The sequence below is a fragment of the Nicotiana sylvestris genome, chromosome 1 (assembly GCF_000393655.2).
Source record: "Nicotiana sylvestris chromosome 1, ASM39365v2, whole genome shotgun sequence".
NCBI lineage: Eukaryota > Viridiplantae > Streptophyta > Magnoliopsida > Solanales > Solanaceae > Nicotiana > Nicotiana sylvestris.
Window position 1 is genome coordinate 5553069 of NC_091057.1, and position 21338 is coordinate 5574406.

The 21338-nt window shown below is 38.8% G+C and overlaps 2 protein-coding genes across 2 annotated transcripts; both read right to left on the bottom strand.

Moving 5' to 3' along the window:
• Positions 1–234: 234 nt before the first annotated feature.
• On the bottom strand, positions 235–10050 carry LOC104236453 (kinesin-like protein KIN-12B). Its single transcript, XM_009790374.2, has 16 exons — positions 9531–10050; positions 8803–8940; positions 8533–8616; positions 8308–8433; positions 8150–8209; positions 8011–8064; positions 7792–7884; positions 6937–7032; positions 6515–6660; positions 5532–5681; positions 5285–5414; positions 3948–5177; positions 3767–3865; positions 3532–3684; positions 2651–3451; positions 235–761 (listed from the first exon to the last, which is right to left on the bottom strand). Exons 1-16 carry the CDS (start codon positions 9858–9860, stop codon positions 453–455), a joined length of 3999 nt encoding a protein of 1332 aa, XP_009788676.1. The 5' UTR covers positions 9861–10050; the 3' UTR covers positions 235–452.
• Positions 10051–15448: 5398 nt separating this feature from the next.
• On the bottom strand, positions 15449–17995 carry LOC138889577 (uncharacterized). Its single transcript, XM_070172910.1, has 2 exons — positions 17324–17995; positions 15449–17230 (listed from the first exon to the last, which is right to left on the bottom strand). Exons 1-2 carry the CDS (start codon positions 17993–17995, stop codon positions 15449–15451), a joined length of 2454 nt encoding a protein of 817 aa, XP_070029011.1.
• Between the last annotated feature and the right edge of the window lie 3343 nt (positions 17996–21338).

Sequence of the window (21338 nt, forward strand, 5' to 3'; positions counted from 1 at the left end):
GGATAAATATATAAAAAAAAATGCTTGATTCTCACTTTCCTTGATGCATCCATTGAAAGCAGGATAAAATAGGAGTACAAGGTATGAATCCTTAATAATTGTAGAAACTTTGATAGAGATTGAAATATACCTTTGTTGGAGGCTTGAATCCAACACTTGTACCAAGTCCAAATTAGTCACTAGCAGTATGCCAGAGCATGTTGAGATCTGAAATTAAAAAGTAAGAACAAGAACTTGGGCAAAACAAATCATTTTTTTCATTCCCATTGAGCAATTTTAGAAATTGGATACAAAGAGCTTGAATGATCCAGTAAGTTGTTTTTTTCACAATTGGTGATACAATTCCTATCATTGAAATTTGAAGAGAAAAGCTACACCTTTCCAAAACCATATCATATAACACTATTATTGGTACATACAACACACCACCTTTACATCAAACATTTCCTAGTCTATATGTTGCATCTGTCATATCCTGAGAACCAAGAAGATGGCTCTCCTAAATTTGTCAAGTCCTCTTCTCTATTGTAGATTGACTTGAATTCTTCTGTCCACTGCTTATCACCGTTGTTATTCACCTCCCCTACTTCATATGTTGCTGTCACGGAATTATCGTATATGGCTTCTGATCTTTCTTTAGGTTGAGATGATACTTCAAGTAACTGATTCAAATTGTTGATCTCCCTTTCATGTTTCTTCTTCAGTTTATCAATCTGTTTGTAAGCCGCGTTAGCTTCTTGCTCTGCTTCAATGGCTCGTTTCTGCATAACATTAAAACTTATTAGATAACTCTGGCCAAAAGTACATATCCAAGCAAGAGTAACGTGCTTCAGGGCAACCAAATAACGACATATAAGCTGTTTCAATTTCTCATGATATACATCATGAAAAAGCAAGGTTCAAAATATTTGTCATAGAAAAATCACATTCAACGTGATTAAATATTGTAACACCAGTAGCTCAAGCTAACATAGCCAATCTCTTCAGTGGATGCACTACATCATTCACTGTCAATGAGCAGACACTTCCTTCTGGAGAACCAAGTAATCAAACATAAAACAGATCCAAATGCTTATCTGACATAGCTGTAATATATTCAAGAAAAGCACGGAAAGATATAAATACTGTAAAAAGAGTTTGTAAGAGATCAAACAATAAAAACATTCTATGTAATCAGATGAAATGTCAAGTTACGTATTGATTGAAAACCTTTGGAGCATTTTCCCATCCATAATCTTAACAACAGAATTCCTACAAATGAAGATCTAACAAATGCAGCCTAACGGAAAAGAAAAAACAAAAAGGACACATAAGCTTCTTCTGAAACGTGATGTCAGCTCAAGAAAATCATGTATCCTGCGTCGAAAAGTAAATCAAGAAGGTAATATGTGTATTAAAATACTAAACTTTAAATAGAGCTAGTTGGGATCGGCTTATGAATCATCTGTATTCATTTTGCCCTGTTTGGGCTCTCATTCATTTAATACAACCTAATTGTCTTTAAAGAAAAATTGGCAATCCTCTAAATTTGGCACTAGTTTGACTAGCACTGTGGGATGTCACAATCTGTAGTAGTAGTTCAAGAAAATCCTGTATCCTGTGTCGAAATGTAAATCAAGAAGGTAATATGTGTATTAAAATACTAAACTTTAAATAGAGCTAGTTGGGATCGGCTTTTGCCCTGTTTGGGCTCTCATTCATTTAATACAAACTAATTGTCTTTAAAGAAAAATTGGCAATCCTCTAAATTTGGCACTAGTTTGACTAGCACTGTGGGATGTCACAATCTGTAGTAGTAGTTCATCAAATTGTTTAATTCTAAAATAACAGCATACTCTTTATTTGATATGATCCCACTGTACTTATCTATTTACATAGAGATTTATCAACTTTATTTCAACTCTCTAACAATCCTGATCTATTTGAAATGCTTAGGTTCTCTACATCTCTAACTAGACTACAGAAACTCCTAAAGTAAGCTTAAAAACAGCTAAACTAATCCAACTAGCTGGTATCACCTATATGGATCCGTTTATTCCCTTTTTTCATGTTCTTAGCTTATTTATACTTTGTAAAGAAAAATGAATAGACAAACAAATCAATACTACACATTACACGTCATTCAATAAGATGTGACATTGGTCACAGATTACGTGGCACATAGTAAAAAGTCAAATAAGCATGCCAAAATCTGAAGAACGAAGAAGAGTGGCATCTGTTCAGATAAGACAATAAGAAAATTTTCATTATTATGGGAAGAAAGCAGTAAGATTATATGAGAAAGGTTTCCTTGTTACGAGACAAAAGCAGGATCTCTCTATATGTCTCTAATCCTGGTTGCAATGATGTTAGTTCAAATACTCGTTAACCTCACCTACATGACGAGCCTTGAATTACAGGGATACAATTACGCAAAAGCATTCAAAACGCGAGACTCTTTATGTAGAAAATTAGAAAAAGAAAGTAAAAGAAAAGGATTGGAGCAGAGGTGGAGAGAGAGACGTATAGGATACATAATGATGCAAGGAGTAGCATAATGAGTAGTTGACTGTAAACGACCTGGAAAGCAAGCCATACTGCTGCAATGATGAGAAAATACATGCTGATAAAATAAAGTGCAACTACGAAATGAATGATTCCAAAAACTCACCTCAGCGGCTGCAATAGCTTCTTCTGCCTCTTTAAGCCGCACAAGCAATTCACCAGCCGCTTGTACAGCTTCAGCAGTATCCCTCAGTTGAGCCTGAAGCCCCTTATTTTCTTCTCTAAAAATTCGCCTCTCCTTTTCCCTTTCGACTTTTAGAGCTGAAATTTCTGCAGCAAGAGCATTGATAAATTTGGATTCAGCACCCCTGACTCCTGCCTTTGCAGCTGCTTTCTTGACATCCTCTACACCATCTTGGATCTTCCTATGCCTGATAAGCAATTGCATATGTTTCTCCTCGAGTTCAGCATACTGTTCAAGCATGCGTGCATGTCCCTGCATTGCCATCTGCATTGCTTCTTTTAGCTCTTCCGAGCACTTCTTCTCCAAATCTAGTTCTTGTTTATGCTTTTCCGCCATGCTGCGGCTAGCATCTAAGTCTAACCTCAATTCTTCTACAAGAGAAATCCACTTACTTTCTGTTTCAGCCCATTGAATCCTCTCTCTTTCAAGTCTCTGTTCAGCACTCGCCTCAGTTGACTCTGGAATAGTGGATAAAGGCGAAGGCTCACTTGACTCAGATGGATAAGTTAATTGCAGAGGTGAATTTCCTTTCTTGGATGACTTTGGTGAAAAATCTACATAAAACTGGAGCTGGCTTCTCAAATCCTGAATCTCCTCCAGCAAAACTTCCCTCTCACCTAAGTCAAAGAAGTTACGATACCGTTCCAGTTCATCTTGAACTCTTCTTAATTCAATTTTCGCACTTGAAATTTCTGGATGATTTTCATATTTCTCCTTCAGAAGCTGAAAACCATGAGTTAGATATGTATAGCAGGAGGAGAAATTGTAGATATGAATAGCCAAAGTTCAAGTCAGACATATACCTTATGCTCATGAGTGAGTGATAACAGTTCATCCTCCATGAACTCGTCTGTTGGTAGGATTCCATCCATTAAGCTCTCAAGGCGAACAATCTTATCCTCCCGTGTTTGGCCAATAATGGCGTTGCATTCTCGCTCAAGTTTGTATTGTTGAATCTGCCATTGTTTGCAAGACATGTTAAAGATCAGAAGGAAATAATGAAAGTAGAAAGTTGCACAATGGACCAATCAAACCTACCAAGCGGTTGAGTTGCATGATCTCAGAAGTTTGCTTGGCACATATTTCTTCCAGTGCCATCTCTCTCCGTATTGCTCCTGCCAATACCTTTTCTACTGCCTGTAAACAAAGAAAATATTGCACATGAATAAGTACTTTACAGATTACAAAAGCCAAATATTCATAAAATCTTCAAACTTACTTTGGGTACTTGAATCTTGAACTTTCCACAGGACTGTGATCCATCAGCAGGTACCAACTGTGATCCATCAACTGGTACCAACTGCATATTTGAGTCATTTTTGGCATCTTTAGTCTCTTCCTTGGAGTTTCTTGCCTTACATTTACCACACAAAAATATTGAATCTCTAATACTTGTTTGGACGCCCACATCTGCTTTAGCAACTGGTATAATTGCTCTAATATCAGCAGGTTTGCAAGAAAATCTGAATGAGGACCGCCTCAAAGATGTACTTTGGTGATTGCTTATAATTTCAAGTCCCCTATGTAGACTAGCAGCCAAATGCTCAGTCGACGTGAAACAACTTTTACTTCTCTGATTAGGTTGAGAGTTCAAACAAATACTGTTAGAAGGCTTTGCAAAGGACAAATGTGGTGCGTCCAACTTACTCTCTCTAAGATCCTTCTGAGAAGCACTCAGCATCGATGATGTCCTAAGACTTTTCCTACTGCTATTAACTCTTGGTGAAACGCTTGGAGTGGGAGACTTTAAAATGGGAGATTTATCATTTGTGACTATGCTAAGGTCCGTAAAAGCTGCATCACCATCCAAGCATTTAGAAGAGTTTTCAGTAGTTCTTTCATTGTAGTCTTCACATTGCTCTGAGGCTGTTTCTTCTACCAATTCCCTTTTTACTCCTTGATGCAAATTAATGGCCAGCGATGGAAGACACTCTACTTCAATAGGCTCTCGAGAAAGATCACTATCAAGCCTCTTCGACATGGATTTCTTCAAAGCGGCCTCAACATTTTCTTCTTCACAACTTTGATGAATGGATTCTCCAGCCATGGAACAATTATCCAAGGTCCTCACCCCAGCACAATCAATAACTTTGTTTTCAGGTTGGACATGTTCAGATACCTCTTCCTCCATGGTAACGTCTGTATCCTCGGAACCTTCCTCTCTCTTGGCTGTGTTCTCCTTTTCTTCGTCATGTCCTTCAGGAGCAACAACCAAGGAACTCCTGGAAAGAGTTTTTCGCAAGATTCCAATCTCTTTACTTCCTTCTGGTAAGAGACCTAATAGTTCGGCTTCCTCAACAATTTCCATTTCTGTGTCACCATCATCATCTATTGGACGTTTGAGGCTGAATTTCAAAAGATTTAAGCTTCTACGCGCATTCCACCCTGATGAATAATTTCCATTTTGATCTGCTTGAGAGCCGTTGGCCTTCACTCTTATCAGCTCATCCTGTAAAGAGGAAGGAAAATAAGGTGTTCATTCAACCAAGACGCATAAGCAAGGACTACGCTGATCGTTAAGATAGATATTAACAACAAAAGGATTTAAGTGTTTGCCTTTAACTGTCGTATAACTTCCCTCAAGACATTTACATCATCCTGCATTTCCTCATTGACAACTGCCTTATTCTTGATTGCCTTTGCTCGTTGGGCAAATCTCAGGGTACTGAAAGTCTCGCTCTTACAACTGCATTACCAAAAAGAGTAAAAGACCCTAAAAATTATCAACAATAAAATAAAATAAATTGAAATGTAAGCTTTAAGAGAATGAAATACAAATAAGGAAAGTACGTCCTGACTCTACCTCGGGGCCGGAGAAATGGCACATATCATTGCAAGTTTTGCATTTCCACCAAGAGATTCCTGTAACAAAAAAGTCAACTTGGAATCTCTATATGGAATGTGCCGATGCTTTCCTGTTTGGGAAACTTCTGCTAGAATGTTTATCAAGTTCCTGTAGATCTCAAAAAAAAAGTGTAATCAGAACCAAATGTGAAAAATTTAACCTAAAACAAGAAGACAGAAGGAAAAGATGAAAAGTTACAAATTTGACACCCTACGTGAGGCAAATATAGTAATTCTTGAAAACTCTTACATGAAAAGGAAGCTTCTTATTTCACTATGTTGCTATTCTACAAATAAGGGAAACGGTGTTCACGCAATCCTGTATAACTTTGGCAGGAGATAGAAAGGAACAGAAATAGGCAACCCAGTCTCATAATGACTTCTAGTTATAGGAGAAAAAACAGCAACAATGTTACACACAATTTTAGATTTAATAAGATTTATATCATTTACTGGGAACACTATCTGACATCAATGAATATTCATGCACTCGCTCTAGAGGATCCTGCCCATGTTCATTGATAACAGGTCTCAAATGTCCAGATTCCAGGAAGCTACTATTAGACACGGACTTTTCTAGCAACCCCTTTTTGAAGAATGTCTTTCGCTTGAGATTAAAGACAAACTCTTTTCCCTGTCAACAATGTACATAATCGCACCAGGAAAGCAAACAACTACCAGAAAGACAAAAGGATCCCTAGATGGATCAATTCAATGGTGCTGACTCTTTTTGAACCAAAAGATAAAGGAAATTTTCCTATGGTGCCAAGGCCAAGATTGCTGAATGAAGTAAAATTTGTTACATCTTTAAATGGACCAATCCTTTCTTCTTCATTCAATTAGCTAATGAGAAATATGAAATGTGTGTTTATGGACAGTAGATGAAATAGCTAGCTTTTTGAAGGCCAAACCACAGAGAATTTGATCAGCTTAAGAAAATACCCCAGCTGTGATAGGGAGCGATTGATGTTCCCAGCTTCCTTCAGGCGTTCTCCAGCTGCACCAGTTAGCTTTTGCCTTTCTGACCCGGCAAGATCTACGAGATTTATCCTACTTGACTTCAGGCAGCTTAAGCCATCGGCCATCCTCTGAAAATAAAAGTTTATATAAGATCAACAACAAACATTTTCAAATCTCAAATACAACAGACGACTATGAATTATAGCAAGTTTTTCTATGCACCGTCACAGACACCTCAATATGTAAAAGTTCTTTACAACCAAAAATGACAAAGAACAGACCATGCATAATTTAGTCGTTGGTATTTTTAATAGAGATTAGATTTGTTGTAATAAAGAAACGTAAAAGGTCTATAGGATCGTTATAAATCAGATGATAGTCACAAGGACACAAGAAGCTATTACCTTGCATCGTGATTCAACAACACAAGTAAATACACTGTGAGAACGTGAACTCTCAGCGTTTATACTAGTAGCGCCAGTTCTCCTGTTTGACAAGCCCTGCAATATTCATTGAGCAAGTTCCATTAGCTACCTCTAAGTACATCAGGCCATTTTCATAAGGCTACTCCCAAAATACAAGTAAAAGAAGTAGAAGAAAAATAAATTTTGACACTTATCTCAGATGTCACTTGCTACATAACTGACTCTACTTAACAAATACACAGGTTGAAACCTAGAGGATGACGACAAATCAAAATATGTTATCCTCTCCTATTTAATGTGAAGCATAACATTGAAATAGGGAAAAAAAAAGATAACAACAAACTGCAGCCCTAAGCTCTGCCCATAGGAAAAAAAAGTAGATAACAACAAAAGGCAAGATCGTTAAGTTAGGGAAATTAAGACTTTTGCCCTTCCTCTTTTAGGAAATCACAACAATGAAAAACAGTGGAGTAAGAGAATCCCTAAGGCTCTGCCCATTGTTCCAAACTAGAAGATAAGATCAAGTTTCTTTCAAATACATGGACATTTCAATATGTCAAGGAACTGAGGAATAAAAATGTAGTCGTGTTTCATAAAAAAACACACATATCTGTAGCTAAACAGGTTTTTGTTTCTTATCTATTCCATGATAAGGTTTCATAGAATTCCATTTAGTAATCTCATCTTTCAATGGTGGTGCAGCCACCTCACGAACTGCTAACATTTACTGCACAACAGTTGTCGTTTCGTGGTCCTTTTATCTGTAAAAACCTAGACGTGAATGCATTATTCTTCTGTCTAATAAAATGTAATAAAAAAGGCTGCAGTCTGAACCTTCATCAAAAGCTTTGTCACATCCTTCATGGTAGAAACACATTCCTCGGTCAAATTTTCAACATAGACACCAGTCCTCACATCTTCCCTAATCTGAAAAGTGAAGCCAATTAAAGATTATTAATATGAGTTTCTCAGAAATGAGATGATGAATGCAATATCAGTATATGTTGTAGTTTCCTTCTAAATAATCCATCATTATATGTTAGTTCCTTCTACCTGGAGGTTTCGTTGACTAGGATCCAACAAATCAGTGATTTGCTCATTGTATATCTGCAAGTTATGGGACTTAAAGAACTTAGAAGAGTTATGTAATGACCTTTCACATATTGCAAAAGAATCATCCAGATTGCCTAACCTCAAGAAAAGAGCATCTACATTGATACACGAGCTGCTTGTCAGAATGCTTAATTTGCTCCTGAAAAGAAAATGAATTGACAGTCAATACTTATACAACCTACAGTACATCTGGGAAAAAGCAACATTCATATAATAAGAGAGACAGCAGAATATCACCTCCTCAATTCGTTCAAAAAGTCGTTGGAAAACACGTGGTGTCAAGCCTTGTTGATCACTTGCCAAGTTTTCTTCCAACAATGCGTTGGCTGGTCCCCATATTGTATATGTCTTTCCACTACCAGTCTGATTAAGGGGACATGTCAGCAAAAAAAGATTACAGTAGAATATTTGGCATCCTGCAGTTTATATTTAGCATATCGCATAATATGAGGCTAAAGTTACCTGCCCGTAAGCGAATACTGAGCTGTTAAATCCAGCAAGGCAATTTTCAACAAGAGGAGCTCCCACAAGCTGAAATATATCTAGCTGAAAGAGCAATGCAAAAGCAGAACCAATCACATTTAGTTGATATCTCTCACCGAGCACACTAATCAAATTCAAATATATCAAGCGCAAACATAAAAAATAAGGAAGAATCAAGCATGTTTATTTTAAATTTTTATGCATTACTTGTTAAATTTATCTCCTCTACAAGTAAAACATTATGTTTACCTGTGTTGATTGGGTGTCAGCAATAGAGTCAAATGTAAAAGTATGTCCCGATATTGACAAAGAATCATTAGAGACCTTCTGGAGAACAGTTTCACCCTCTTCCTCATCCTTGATTGGTGGCCTCATCCTCACTATAACCTGATTTGCATGGAAAACATTGCAACAAAGTCATTCCAGGATCTACCATAACTACCATAAGCTCTCAGATTAAACTACTTTGCACAAACAAAACAGTAATTTTTTCAGCAAATATGTTCAGTAGGATCAATATTTCGACTAATAAAATTCATCCGTCCATCACATCGAAATATTGGACTCAAATAAAGTACCACACAATTGATGACATTCAGTTTAATCAAAATTTCATCATAAGTAACAAAGAAATTAATTTTCAATTAAAAAAAAAAAGCAAACAAACTGAAATTCACATTTTCAATAAATTCAGAGCAATTTTTCGTAAATTCACCTCAGATTTAGCAATAAGACTGTTCAATCAAATCGAAAATTCATGAACAAACAGTTAATTTTCAAGAAATTCCTTCACCAGAAACAACATTTCGCGGAAAAGTCAACTAAAATTCATCTATTAAAAAATATCAGATGTAATGACAATTCAGATTAATAAAAAATCATTAAAATCAACAAGGATCAATTAATTTTCAAGCAAAAATAAAACCTGAAATTCACATTTTCAATAAAGTCAGAACAATAAATTTACTAGAAATTACTTTGACGCCAGAGTCAGAAGATCCAGCAGCAACGGTGGCGCCGTTCTCCGATTCAACACTGAGCTTCCGCTTTAAAGGATTGGAATTAGGGTGCCGAGGCGGTAACGGACTCTTCATCTTTAACACACCGGTAACAGCCGGTGAGGAATTCAGATCTGAATTGGGATTAGCATTCTCTTTAGACGACGACTTGTTCTTCCGGTACGGTGGTGGCGTTAGCCATTTCTGCTGCTGCTTCGTAGTAGAGCTAGGGTTTGGACTCGCTGGCGGCATCGCTTCGTGATTCTCCCTTAAGATTGTGCTTCTTGGTTGTTGTACGTTGTGCTTCATCGTTAGTACATGAGAAAAATGGTGGATTTTAGGGATAGGGTTAGACAAGAGAGAAGAGAACGAAAAGAAAAGAAACTAGCCGTTGAAGAAATGATGAGATTTGAATTTGAAATAGGGGAAAGAAGAAGGGGTAAAAAGTGCTGGGAATTATCTAAGCCGTTGATTCTGATCACTCGGTTGAAAATGTAGGATTCGAACCGGAAATGAATATATTAAAAATTGGGGTTTGAAAAGTGATAATTAAAAATGTATTGGATCTAGAAGTGGAAGAAGACAAAAGTTAAAGAGAGCGTCTTTTTAAAGAGGGAAATTTTAGAAAAGGTGCTGTTTGGTTAGATCTTGATGATGGATAGTCAAAATTACATTTATTGTACAACAAGTCAAATACTATGGTTTTATTTTTTAGTTTAAACTATATAATATAGTGACAGTATTTATATAATAACATGTGTTTTATATAATTTGTCATAACAATTAAAATTATACTGATAGTATTATATTTTACATTGACATGGATCGTGTTATACATTTAAAAATCTAATGTTTTAATCCTTTGGCTCTTTATTTAACTTTTGTTGGTGAATGCATACAATTGTTTGATAAAATGTCCTTTTAAGTTTTATACAGAAACCTCATATTTTCGAAAAAAAATTTCATTTTTTTTCGAAATCAGTGTTTGATCATAATTTTTCGAAAGAAGGGAATTTTTTTTTTTTTTTTATGTCCAAACGGGCTATGTGTTAGCATTAGTTCTTTTCATTATTTTGCAAGATTAATCTGTATATCTTTTCTTATTTGTTTTTTTTTTTCCAGGGAAAACCATTTTACATAGAAAACTAACAAACAGAAAGAACAACATAAGAAATGAAACCTTTCCAATTTAACCTGCTTTCAAATTAAAATTGCAATATTGTTAACAAATCAGTCTCAGCCTCAGTAAGGCTAGCAAATTCATCGATCCTATAGTATTGTGGCTATCTGCCAAATCTGGCCACAACTCAAAGACATTCCTTAGCACCATCAGAATGCTACAAATAATTGCTGCCAACCATGTCTGTCATCCACACTTATAATCCCTCAAATAAAGACCAACAGTAACGGCACACAAGTTAAAAATCCCAAAGTCACTAGTCATGACTGGCTTAATTAGCATGAGCAGGGGGCGGATTTAGGGTGGCGGAAGGGTGTTCACCCGAACCCCCTTCGCCAAAATATTACACTGTATATGTTAGTCAAAATCTATTTTTTAACCTCTATATATTATGTTTTGAATCCCCTTGATACAACCCAAAAGTATAGTTTAGTGGTCAAGGGGTTCAAAATCTTTGTAAGGTCCTCGGTTCTATTCTCACTAAACATGACCTTTTGAACTTTTTCCTTTTTTGAACCCTTGGTGGTAATCAACATATGGTTCCTTCGGAGACATCCGATAAAATTGGTAGCATAGCCTCATGCGCAAGGATGACACAAATGGTCCATATTTTAGAAGAAAAAAAGAGAGGAAGAAACATATGTATTAATAGGCCAATGGATTCTTGGCTGTTTACTATCATTCCGACCCACAGTCCCACAAATGATCCAACATTGTTGCATGCACGAGCATATTTAGACACAATAACTGTACTTCTTGGGTGCACGATATCAAGATACTTTTTTCTTAGTTCTTGCGCGAATAACAGTAGAGTTAATGTATGGGGTGCCATGCTGTATTACACCTGACAGGGGTGGATTTACATGGTGGCAAGCGGTGTCACAGGACATCGCTTCGTCGAATTTTTTTACTATTTATATATATAAAAATAATAAGTAAAATAGAAATACAAGATAAAACTATTAAAAGTGACACCACCTGTAATAAAACATTTCAATATTATGTGAGAGGTCTTGGGTTCAAACTCCTTGTCCATAAAATATTTTTTTGTAAGCATTATGTGAGAGGGTATCGTACGCCACTGATACCTGGCAAGCAAGGAACTGGAAAATAATTAGGAAGGTAAATGTAAGCATATACCTTGTATATGAACAAATTAGGAAAGAGATTGTAGATAGATTGGAAATAGTACAACAACAACAACGACTCAGTATAATCCCACAAGTGGGGTCTGGGGAGGGTAATATGTACGCAGACCTTACCCCTATCCCGAAGGGTAGAGAGGCTGTTTCCAGGAGACTCTCGGCTCAAAAAAGCAACAGGAGCCGATATATTAGTACCATAAAAATGCATAATAAAATAACAGCAATATACAAGAGATATGAAACACAGAATACGAAATACGAAATAGATGGCTGGTATAGTAAAACTAGAAGGTAAAGCCCTGCATCAATAGACGACCAATGACATTCTTAGTCTAACTTCTAACTGGCTAGTCTCACTCTATTGTGCTGTCGAAATATTCACAACTCTCCCCTAACCTACAACCTTAATATAGGGAAAAAAGAAATAGGAAAAGCAAGGTGTAAAAATTATTTTTGGTTGTTATGGTAATATTCACATTTGTTACCAAAAAAAAAAGTAGAGTTAATGGAAAAAAACATGAGAGCAGCTATAGTGTAGCAACTTAGTCTAGCTTTTCCAACCACATTAAATGAACCTTCCCATCGCAAAAATATCGCGGAAATAACATAAACAAGCAAAAAGAGAGCATGCCACATCTTCTGTTCAAGATTCATCTTGCTAAAAATGTAATAACAAAATGAGACTTGATGAGAAATGTGTGTTTGTCTTAATATTTTTTTTCCTTTTCTCAGCAAAGGTTTATTTATAGACATACCATACGCTTCTAATTAAGCAAAAAATACATAATATTCCTGCCCGGGCAATGAAAGGAATGGCTACAAACAAAACAAAAAAATTACACGTTAATTTGGGCTTATTGTCACGTCCTTAGTTGTTAGCTAAGTACACGTGCGGCATTTGACAACTCGCTCACGATCTTGCACAACTTGCTCACGTTCTTACTATGTCAAGTCAGCCTTACGACACTCAAGATCGCTAAGAGAATGGAAGAAAGAGCACAAGAGAATTGTTAAAGGAAGCTTTGTATTAGAGAGAACTTGAATTGTTTGCTTGGTGAATTACAAATGAATGACCCTTTATATACTAGTTTCCTAGGGGCTAGTGTGTAAATATTAATTATTACACAAGTCCTTGATATTTACAAGATAAAGGCTTTTTCTAGAATTCTCTACAAGCCTAGAAGATTCCAAGGACTTTCCTAGTAAATCCATAAGGATCTAGGTTCTTCCTAAGGAAATGTCCATACCTCTCTAGAATCTTCTCACAAATGCTAGCCTTCTTCTTATGTAAGCTTCCACATGGCATTAATGTATGCCAAATGGCACCTATGTGGCATGATGACATGGCGGATTATCACACTCTCCCCCACCCAATATTGCGACGACCGCGGCGCAATGCTGCTGCATAAACTCTCGGATCTTATCTTTGAATTGCCACAAGTCTTCATATCATTCCCATGTGGCCTCTTCCGGTGATTGCCCTTTCCAATGGACGAGGAACATAGCGGTGGCTTTTTGCCCTTGTTTTCGCCTGGCCTGGTAATCTATGATAGCCTCAATCTCCCGATCATGCGAGGCGGTGATAGTCATTGGCGCTCGACTTGATTGGCCCCTACTCGGATCATCCTTATCTTCATGATATGGCTTAAGCATGCTTGCATGGAAGACAGGGTAGATCTTAAGATACGATGGCATGTCAAGCTTGTATGAGATCTTGCCTACCTTGGCGACGATCTTAAATGGCCCCTCATACTTGCGAATCAGATTCTGATACATGCCCCGTAGTGCCTTGAACTGTCTTGGGTTAAACTTCACCATGACCATGTCCCCAACTCTATAGTCTGTGGGACGCCGCTTACGGTCCGCAAACTTCTTCATCTTCTTAGCTTCCTTATCCAAGTAAGACTTAGCAGTGTCGAGCTGCTCCTCCCATCCTTTGGCCATATGATAAGCCCCCAAACTCTTTCCCTCGAACGGGGCTGGTAATGAATGTGGAGTTTGTGGTTGTTGGCCTGTGTCTAGCTCAAATGGTGTCCGCCCCGTGGACTCACTCCGTTGTAAGTTATAAGAGAATTGGGCAATGTCTAGGAGCCTTGCCCAATCTTTTTGATGCGCGCTTACATAATGCCTCAAGTAGCATTCTAGTAAGGCATTGACCCGTTCTATTTGTTTATCCGTTTGTGGGTGGAAACTTGTAGAAAAGTGCAGTTCCGTGCCAAGTATGTCGAACAACTCTCTCCAAAAGTTCCCAGTGAAGCGGGGTTCTCGATCACTGATGATATGCCTTGGTAAGCCCCAATACTTTACCACGTTCTTAAAGAATAGCTTGGCGGCTTCCTTAGCTGTGCAGCCCGGTGAGGCGGGCATGAAGGTGGCATATTTGGAAAATCTATCCACGACCACTATAATAGTACATAACCATCGGACTTCGGTAGGCAAATAATAAAGTCCATAGTCACCCTCTCCCATGGACGCTCTGCAACTGGTAGTGGCTCCAAAAGTCCTCCGGACTGTTGTTGCTCCACCTTGTCCTACTGACATACAAGACAAGTTTGCACATAACATTCTATATCATCTCGCATGCGTGGCCAATAGTAGACTGACTCAACTAAGGCCCTGGTGCGACGTTGGCCTGGATGACCAGCCCACATTGTATCATGACTCTCCCTTATGATCCACCGTCTAATGTCTCCAAACTTAGGCACGTTGACCTGCCGACCTGTGGTAAGTATTAGGCCGTCTTCTATCCAAAACTGTCTCGTCTTGCCTTTGTTGGCTAAAGCGATAAGCTGTTTGGCTGCTAGATCATGCTGCATGCCTTCTTTTATAGCCTCCCGAATGTCCCATCTCGCTGAAGTGATTGCAGCAAGCTCGGCTTTCCGGCTCAAGGCATCGGCTACAACATTACCTTTTCCCGGCTTATACTCCAGCGCATAATCAAACTCGGCCAAGAAATCCTGCCACCTAGCCTGCTTTGGTGTAAGCTTCTTCTGTGTCTGAAAGTAGCTAGTAGCCACATTATCAGTCTTGACCACGAACCTCGACCCGAGCAGATAATGTCTCCATGTACGAAGTCACTGCACAATGGCAGTCATTTCCTTCTCTTGCACCGTGTAACGCCGCTCCGTCTCATTTAACTTGCGGCTCTCAAATGTTGTGGGATGCTTATCCTGCATCAGGACACCCCCAATGGCAAAGTCTGAGGCATCTGTGTGCACCTCAAATGTCTTGGCAAAGTCAGGTAACGCCAAGACTGGCTCCTCTGTTACAGCTGTCTTAAGGCCTTCAAACGCCTTTTGACAATGCTCCGTCCAAACCCATGGTCTGTTCTTCTTTAGCAACTCAGTCAATGGTGTGGCCTTTGCTGAGTATCCACTGATGAACCGACGATAGTAGTTAACAAGGCCAAGGAAGGATCTCAACTCAGTTACCTTTATGGGTGCCTCCCACTCTTGGATAACACGTACGTTAGCATCGTCCATGCGTAGCTCGCCATTGCTAATGACATGGCCCAAGAAGTGCACATTTGATTGCGCAAACTCACATTTCTCCCTCTTGATGTATAGCTCGTTCTATTGCAAGACTTGGAAAACCTTCCTTAAGTGCTCCATGTGCTCCTCCAAGGTGTTGCTGCAGATGACTATGTCGTCTAGGTAGACTACCACGAACTGATCAAGGTAGGGATGGGAGATCTTGTTCATAAGGGTGCAAAATGTGGCCGGTGCATTGGTTAAGCCGAAGGGCATCACCAAACACTTAAAGGCTCTATATCTCGTCACACATGCTGTCTTTGGCTCATCCCCTTCTGCAATGTGAACCTGATAGTAGCCCTTTCGAAGATCCACCTTGGTAAAGTACTTGGCTTGCCCAAGTCTATCGAACAAATCAGCAATGAGTGGGGTCAGGTACTTATTCTTTACTGTAACCTTATTAAGTGCTCGGTAGTCTATGCACAAGCACAACGATCCATCCTTCTTCCTCTGGAACAATACTGGTGCGCCGAAAGGTGCCTTTGATGGGTGAATGTGACTAGCATCCAACAACTCTTTCAATTGCTTCTTGAGCTCCTCCAGCTCGGGCGGTGCCATACGATATAGGGCAAATGCAGGTGGTTTAGCCCCTGGCTCCAACTCAATCTTGTGATCCACCTCTCGCCTAGGCGGCAAGTGCTTAGCCAACTCCTCGGGCATGACATCTTTGTTATCATCAATCAACTTCTCTATGCAAGGCGGCACTATCTCTTGAAAATTCTTATCTTCCTCTAGACTTGCAATGGTTGCCACGAACGTGGGCTCCCCCTTCTTGATCCCCTTGACAACCTGCATAGCTGAGAGTTGTGCTTGGATCTGTCTGTGTGGCATAGTCACTGTAGGTACCATGCAAGCTCCTTCTCGCTCCATAACCAAGAGACGTTGGAGGTAGGGGTCGATTAAAGTATGACAATGTCTAAAGAACTCTTTCCCCAATATGATATCAAAGATATCCATAGCGGTTACGGTAAAGTTTGTCATACCTTTCCAAGTTCCCAATTTGACACCAACTCCATTAGCTACCCCACGAGCAATCTGTATCTCGGCATTCACGGTCTTGACGCGAGAGTTGGTTGGAGCAAGCTTCAATTCCAGTCTCTTTGCGGCAACCTTAGTCACAAAATTATGAGTTGCTCCAGTGTCCACCATTGCACGAGCGGGCTTGTTATTGATGGTGAGATCCACGTACTGATTGTCATTCTCGGTAGGTTGGATAGCTTGCTTCGTGACAGCACCACATAATCCGATCATACCCAACTGTGTGGTTCCCGGACTCTCTCCTTGTGGCTGCTCCTTCTGCTCATGTACCATGGCACTGAGGCTCTTGAGGTCAGGACAATTCCTGAAGCCATGTGGGCCTCCGCATATATAGCATCCCTTTTTCTCGACCTGTGCCTTCTTCTCGGCGTAGCCCTGATGGCCACTCGACTTTTTGAAATCTTGAGTCTTGGAGTATTGTTGTTGTATCTCCTTGCCTTTGCCACGGTCTCCCCCACCTTTGACATTGTTAACCTTTGACTCATTGCCATTGCCTTTGTCGTGCTTGTCATGCCTGAAGTCCATCAATGATTCGGCCTCCACTATGGCTTGGTCTATATCAGTAACTTGTCGGTGTTGCAACTCTTTCTTAGCGCAATTTTGCAACCCGTCCATGAAGTGGAACAACAAGTCATCATTGGTCAGGTTGGGAATTTGAAGCATAAGGGTATTGAATTCCTTGACATAGTTACGTATGCTCCCTGTTTGCTTTAATTCCCTAAGCTTACGTCTTGCCTCATACAAGACATTGTTTGGAAAAAACTGTCGCTTGAACTCCGCTTTGAACTGATCCCATGTGGTAATAGTACATAGACCTTAATCCACGTCGGCCATCTTCCTTCTCCACCATAGCATGGCAGTCTCTGAGAGGTACAATACCGCAGTATTGATCTTGGCCTCGTCGTCCCTCACTTTACCGTGCCTGAAGTAGTTCTCCAAGTGCCAAAGGAAGTTTTCCACTTCTTGTGCATCACGAACACCTTTGAACACCGGGGGTTTGGGAGCCTCGATCTTGGCCTCCCTCGTCACCACAGCATTACTGGCTACCTCGGTCACACCAGCATTAACATGCTCCTCGAGTGACTCTATCTTTGCCTTCGTAGCATCGATAGTCTTCAAAGCCTCCATGAGTCTGCACTCTAAGGCAATGATGGTTTGCCTTAGTTCCATCTCAATCTGTGTATGTCCCTCCAAGTCATTTCGGATACTCTCAATCTCTTCAAGAGTGTGCCCATCAAGAACGTTAAGGGTGCCTTCCACCTTCCCCAAGCGTTGGCCAAAGATCTCCACGGTGTCCATCCCCGCGTTCATCTTCATAACCCACTCTTTACCGAGTGAGACGTCCTTTAGAAGGACCTCCGCTTCATCCTCGCTTGCCTCAGTGGCAGATGGTTCTTGGAATGTAAGCCCTTCTTTTGACACAACCTCAGGTGGCACCTCCTGGCTCTTGTTGGTGGAATTCCTCTTTTTGCTACGACCGATCTTGCCAGCAGCATCCTGGATGACGTTGGCTTGGATATTGGCAGTGTTAATTTCTCTGTCGTTCGCCATTCCCTTAGTTGAAACCTTCGCTCTGATACCACGTTGTCACGTCCTTAGTTGTTAACTAAGTACACGTGCGGCACTTGACGACTCGCTCACGATCTTGCACAATTTGCTCACGTTCTTGCTATGTCAAGTCAGCCTTACGACACTCAAGATCGCTAAGAGAATGGAAGAAAGAATACAAGAGAATTGTTAAAGGAAGCTTTGTATTAGAGAGAACTTGAATTGTTTGCTTGGTGAATTACAAATGAATGACCCTTTATATACTAATTTCCTAGGGGCTAGTGTGTAAATATTAATTATTGCACAAGTCCTTGATATTTACAAGATAAGGGCTTTTTTCTAGAATTCTCTACAAGCCTAGAAGATTCCAAGGACTTTCCTAGCAAATCCATAAGGATCTAGGTTCTTCCTAAGGAAATGTCCATACCTCTCTAGAATCTTCTCACAAATGCTAGCCTTCTTCTTATGTAAGCTTCTGCATGACATTAATGTATGCCAAATGGCGCCTATATGGCATGATGACACGGCGGATTATCACATTATGGCTATTCCTGCACGGGCAATGAAAGGAATGACTACAAAATAAAAAAAAATAAAAAAATAAAAAAAGGAATTACACGTTAATAACTTAATATTGGGCTTATGACTATTCCGACGGACCTACCCGGGCAATGAAAGGAATGACTACAAAATAAAAATTACACGTCAACTATGGCTATTCCTACCCTGGCAATGAAAGGAATGACTTCAAATAATAATAAAAGAATTACACGTTAATTATGGCTATTCTTACCCGGCAATTAAAAGGAATGTCTACTAATTAAATTAAAAAGTTACCGCTTAATTATGGCTATTACCATAAGTGACTCATGCCAACATACTACCGTACTATTACTATGAGGGATTGTTTGGTTGGAAAGAAGTTTTCTCAGGATTAATTAATTATCCCGAGATTAGTTATTCCACCCTCCCAAGAGATGACTGCAGCAGTTATGGATATCTCGCTCTATTACTAGGTTGCACCACATATTTCTTATGTGTTTGGTCACTTCATGCACGTATCATATGATATCGTGGAAAAAGACTTATTGCTGGAATTAGTAATGCAAGTTCTTGTTTACATGGTGGACGGAGAATTGTTAGTTCTTTGAGCTTCTGCGTTAGTTTATGCTTCTATAAATACATGATATATTGTGCTCCCGAAGTACCTGAACATCCTAAAAAGGAGGCTGAGCGGCTGCCTGTCTGATTTGGAGGTGTCCGTGGTGTAATGGTAATGTTGTTCCGTATAATCTATAGGTCATGGGTTCGAGCCGTAAAATAAGCCACTGATGCTTGCATTAGGGTAGACTGTCTACATCATACCCCCTTAGGGTGCGGCCCTTCCCCCGATCTTGCATGAATGTGGGATGCTTCGTGCACCGAGCTGTTTTTATTTTATTTTATTGCGTATCTTGTGCCCTTATCACTGTGTAACCCATATCAATTGTACGTCAATGGAGAAAAGGAAGAACATTTAGACACAGTTTCCATCAGGAGTTGGCACATTTTTATTAAATATTAGACTGAATGAATTTGCCTCTATGAAAGGGCCCCAAAAATAGAAAGTTTTGGTTGTCTAAGTGAAAAATTGGACAAAACATCTAGAAAAAACGTCTCTTGTATATCTAATTTTTTTTATTGAATAAAGTTCATTTATTGAAAGCAGTACAGTAGTTCAACAGCCCTATCTCCAGGTCGCGGTTTGAAATCTTGTATCAAGGTAATTGAATATAGGATTAGATTCCATTTTTGCAATTTATGTTTTTTATTTTCCCTATAAATTAAATAAATCAGAGTTTGCACTTTGCATAAATGAGATCGTTTTCCTGCTGCTACGCGGTTCCCTTTGTTTCCTTTATTTCTTTCTCCTCCTTGCAAATTTTCAGTCTTTGAAACCCAAAGTAACGGAGCGAGTATTTCAACTTTATGATTTCTAAATTTTAGGATAACGATATCGAGTGTACATATTTAGTGAATTTTTTAATATAAAATATCGAATTCGGCTGGACCGTATATTACTTTCTAGCTTTGCCCCTAGGTAAAGGAACATTTAAAAGAAAAGAAATCCAAGGTTGGTTGTTGGATTTTGAATTTTTGTTTCAGTCGCTTGAACACGTTTGTTTTTTCAATTACTACAAAAATTGTAGCCTACAGAAGATAGAGTTTACAAGTAGTGGCTTCAAGTAGTTTTTCATTTATGCATGGGAATTGACTTTACAAGTAGTGGCTTCAAGTTGTTTGGTGACTTTTTCCCTTGTGGATATTTTAACATCTAATATGAGTTATATTAGCGCACGTTATCTATATCATATCGCTTGAGATATCATTCTTTCCCGAATTCTACGTCAATGTGTGATGCTTTGTACATTAAGTTGTTCTTGCCCTTGAATATGAGTGTGTGTATATATATTTTTACACACACTATTAGCGAAAGATAGAGTTCATAATTATTTTTTCACCCAAATAAAAATAGTAAGTACTACATGGGTTTGAGATTCATATGTCAAAAGTTGTCATTGTGATTCCTTTTGTAATAGAGATTTCAATAGGGGAACAACTACTAAACTAAAGTAGTATGAAAATGCAAAAACTCATTTATTAATTTGACGGGATAGAGTTCTATACATAAAATTGAGATTATATAAAATATAATACAACTAGCCAAACTCACCTCTCATAATCAGCTGAAGTTTTGCTCTTGCAAATTTAAATGCTATGCAAGCTTGATGTACACCGTATATATATAAGAATTTTTGATTAAGCATGATAATTCTAGACACGTGTGTTTGGTAAGAAAGAACATATTTTTTTTAAAAACAATAAACCATTTTTTGCTGTTTGACAATAATATTTTCCAAGTAAATGTTTTTTTTACCAAAACGGAAGATATAACTTCCTTGACTAATCATAAAAATTGTCAATAATCGATGATCACAACAACAACGACCCAATATAATCCCACAAGTGTGGTTTGGGGAGGGTAATATGTACGCAGAACTTACCCCTACCCCGAGGGGCAGAGAGGTTGTTTCCAGGAGACCCTCGGCTCAAGAAAGCAACAAGAGACGATATATTAGTACTATCAATAGACTCATAATAAAATAACATACCATAAAATAACAAAATAACAGCAATATTAGAAATATAGGAAATACGAAAAAGATGGAAGGTATAATATTATCCAGCAGATAAAGCCCTGCATTAATAGCTGACCAGTAGCATCCTAAGACTAACTCCTAACTGGCTAGTCTCACTCTAGTGCACTGTAGAAATATTCACAACTTCCCCTAACCTACAACCTTAA

Bases quoted from the DNA above. Each gene is read 5' to 3' on its own strand.
- LOC104236453 (XM_009790374.2), bottom strand. From the start codon at position 9,860: ATGAAGCACAACGTACAACAACCAAGAAGCACAATCTTAAGGGAGAAT. The intron at 7,885-8,010 runs GTAGAAGGAACT...TTCACTTTTCAG, and splicing joins CTAGTCAACGAAACCTCCAG to ATTAGGGAAGATGTGAGGAC. The intron at 6,661-6,936 runs GTAATAGCTTCT...TTTTATTTTCAG, and splicing joins TTGTTGAATCACGATGCAAG to AGGATGGCCGATGGCTTAAG.
- LOC138889577 (XM_070172910.1), bottom strand. From the start codon at position 17,995: ATGGCGAACGACAGAGAAATTAACACTGCCAATATCCAAGCCAACGTC. The intron at 17,231-17,323 runs GTATTGTACCTC...ACATGGGATCAG, and splicing joins AGGCCAAGATCAATACTGCG to TTCAAAGCGGAGTTCAAGCG.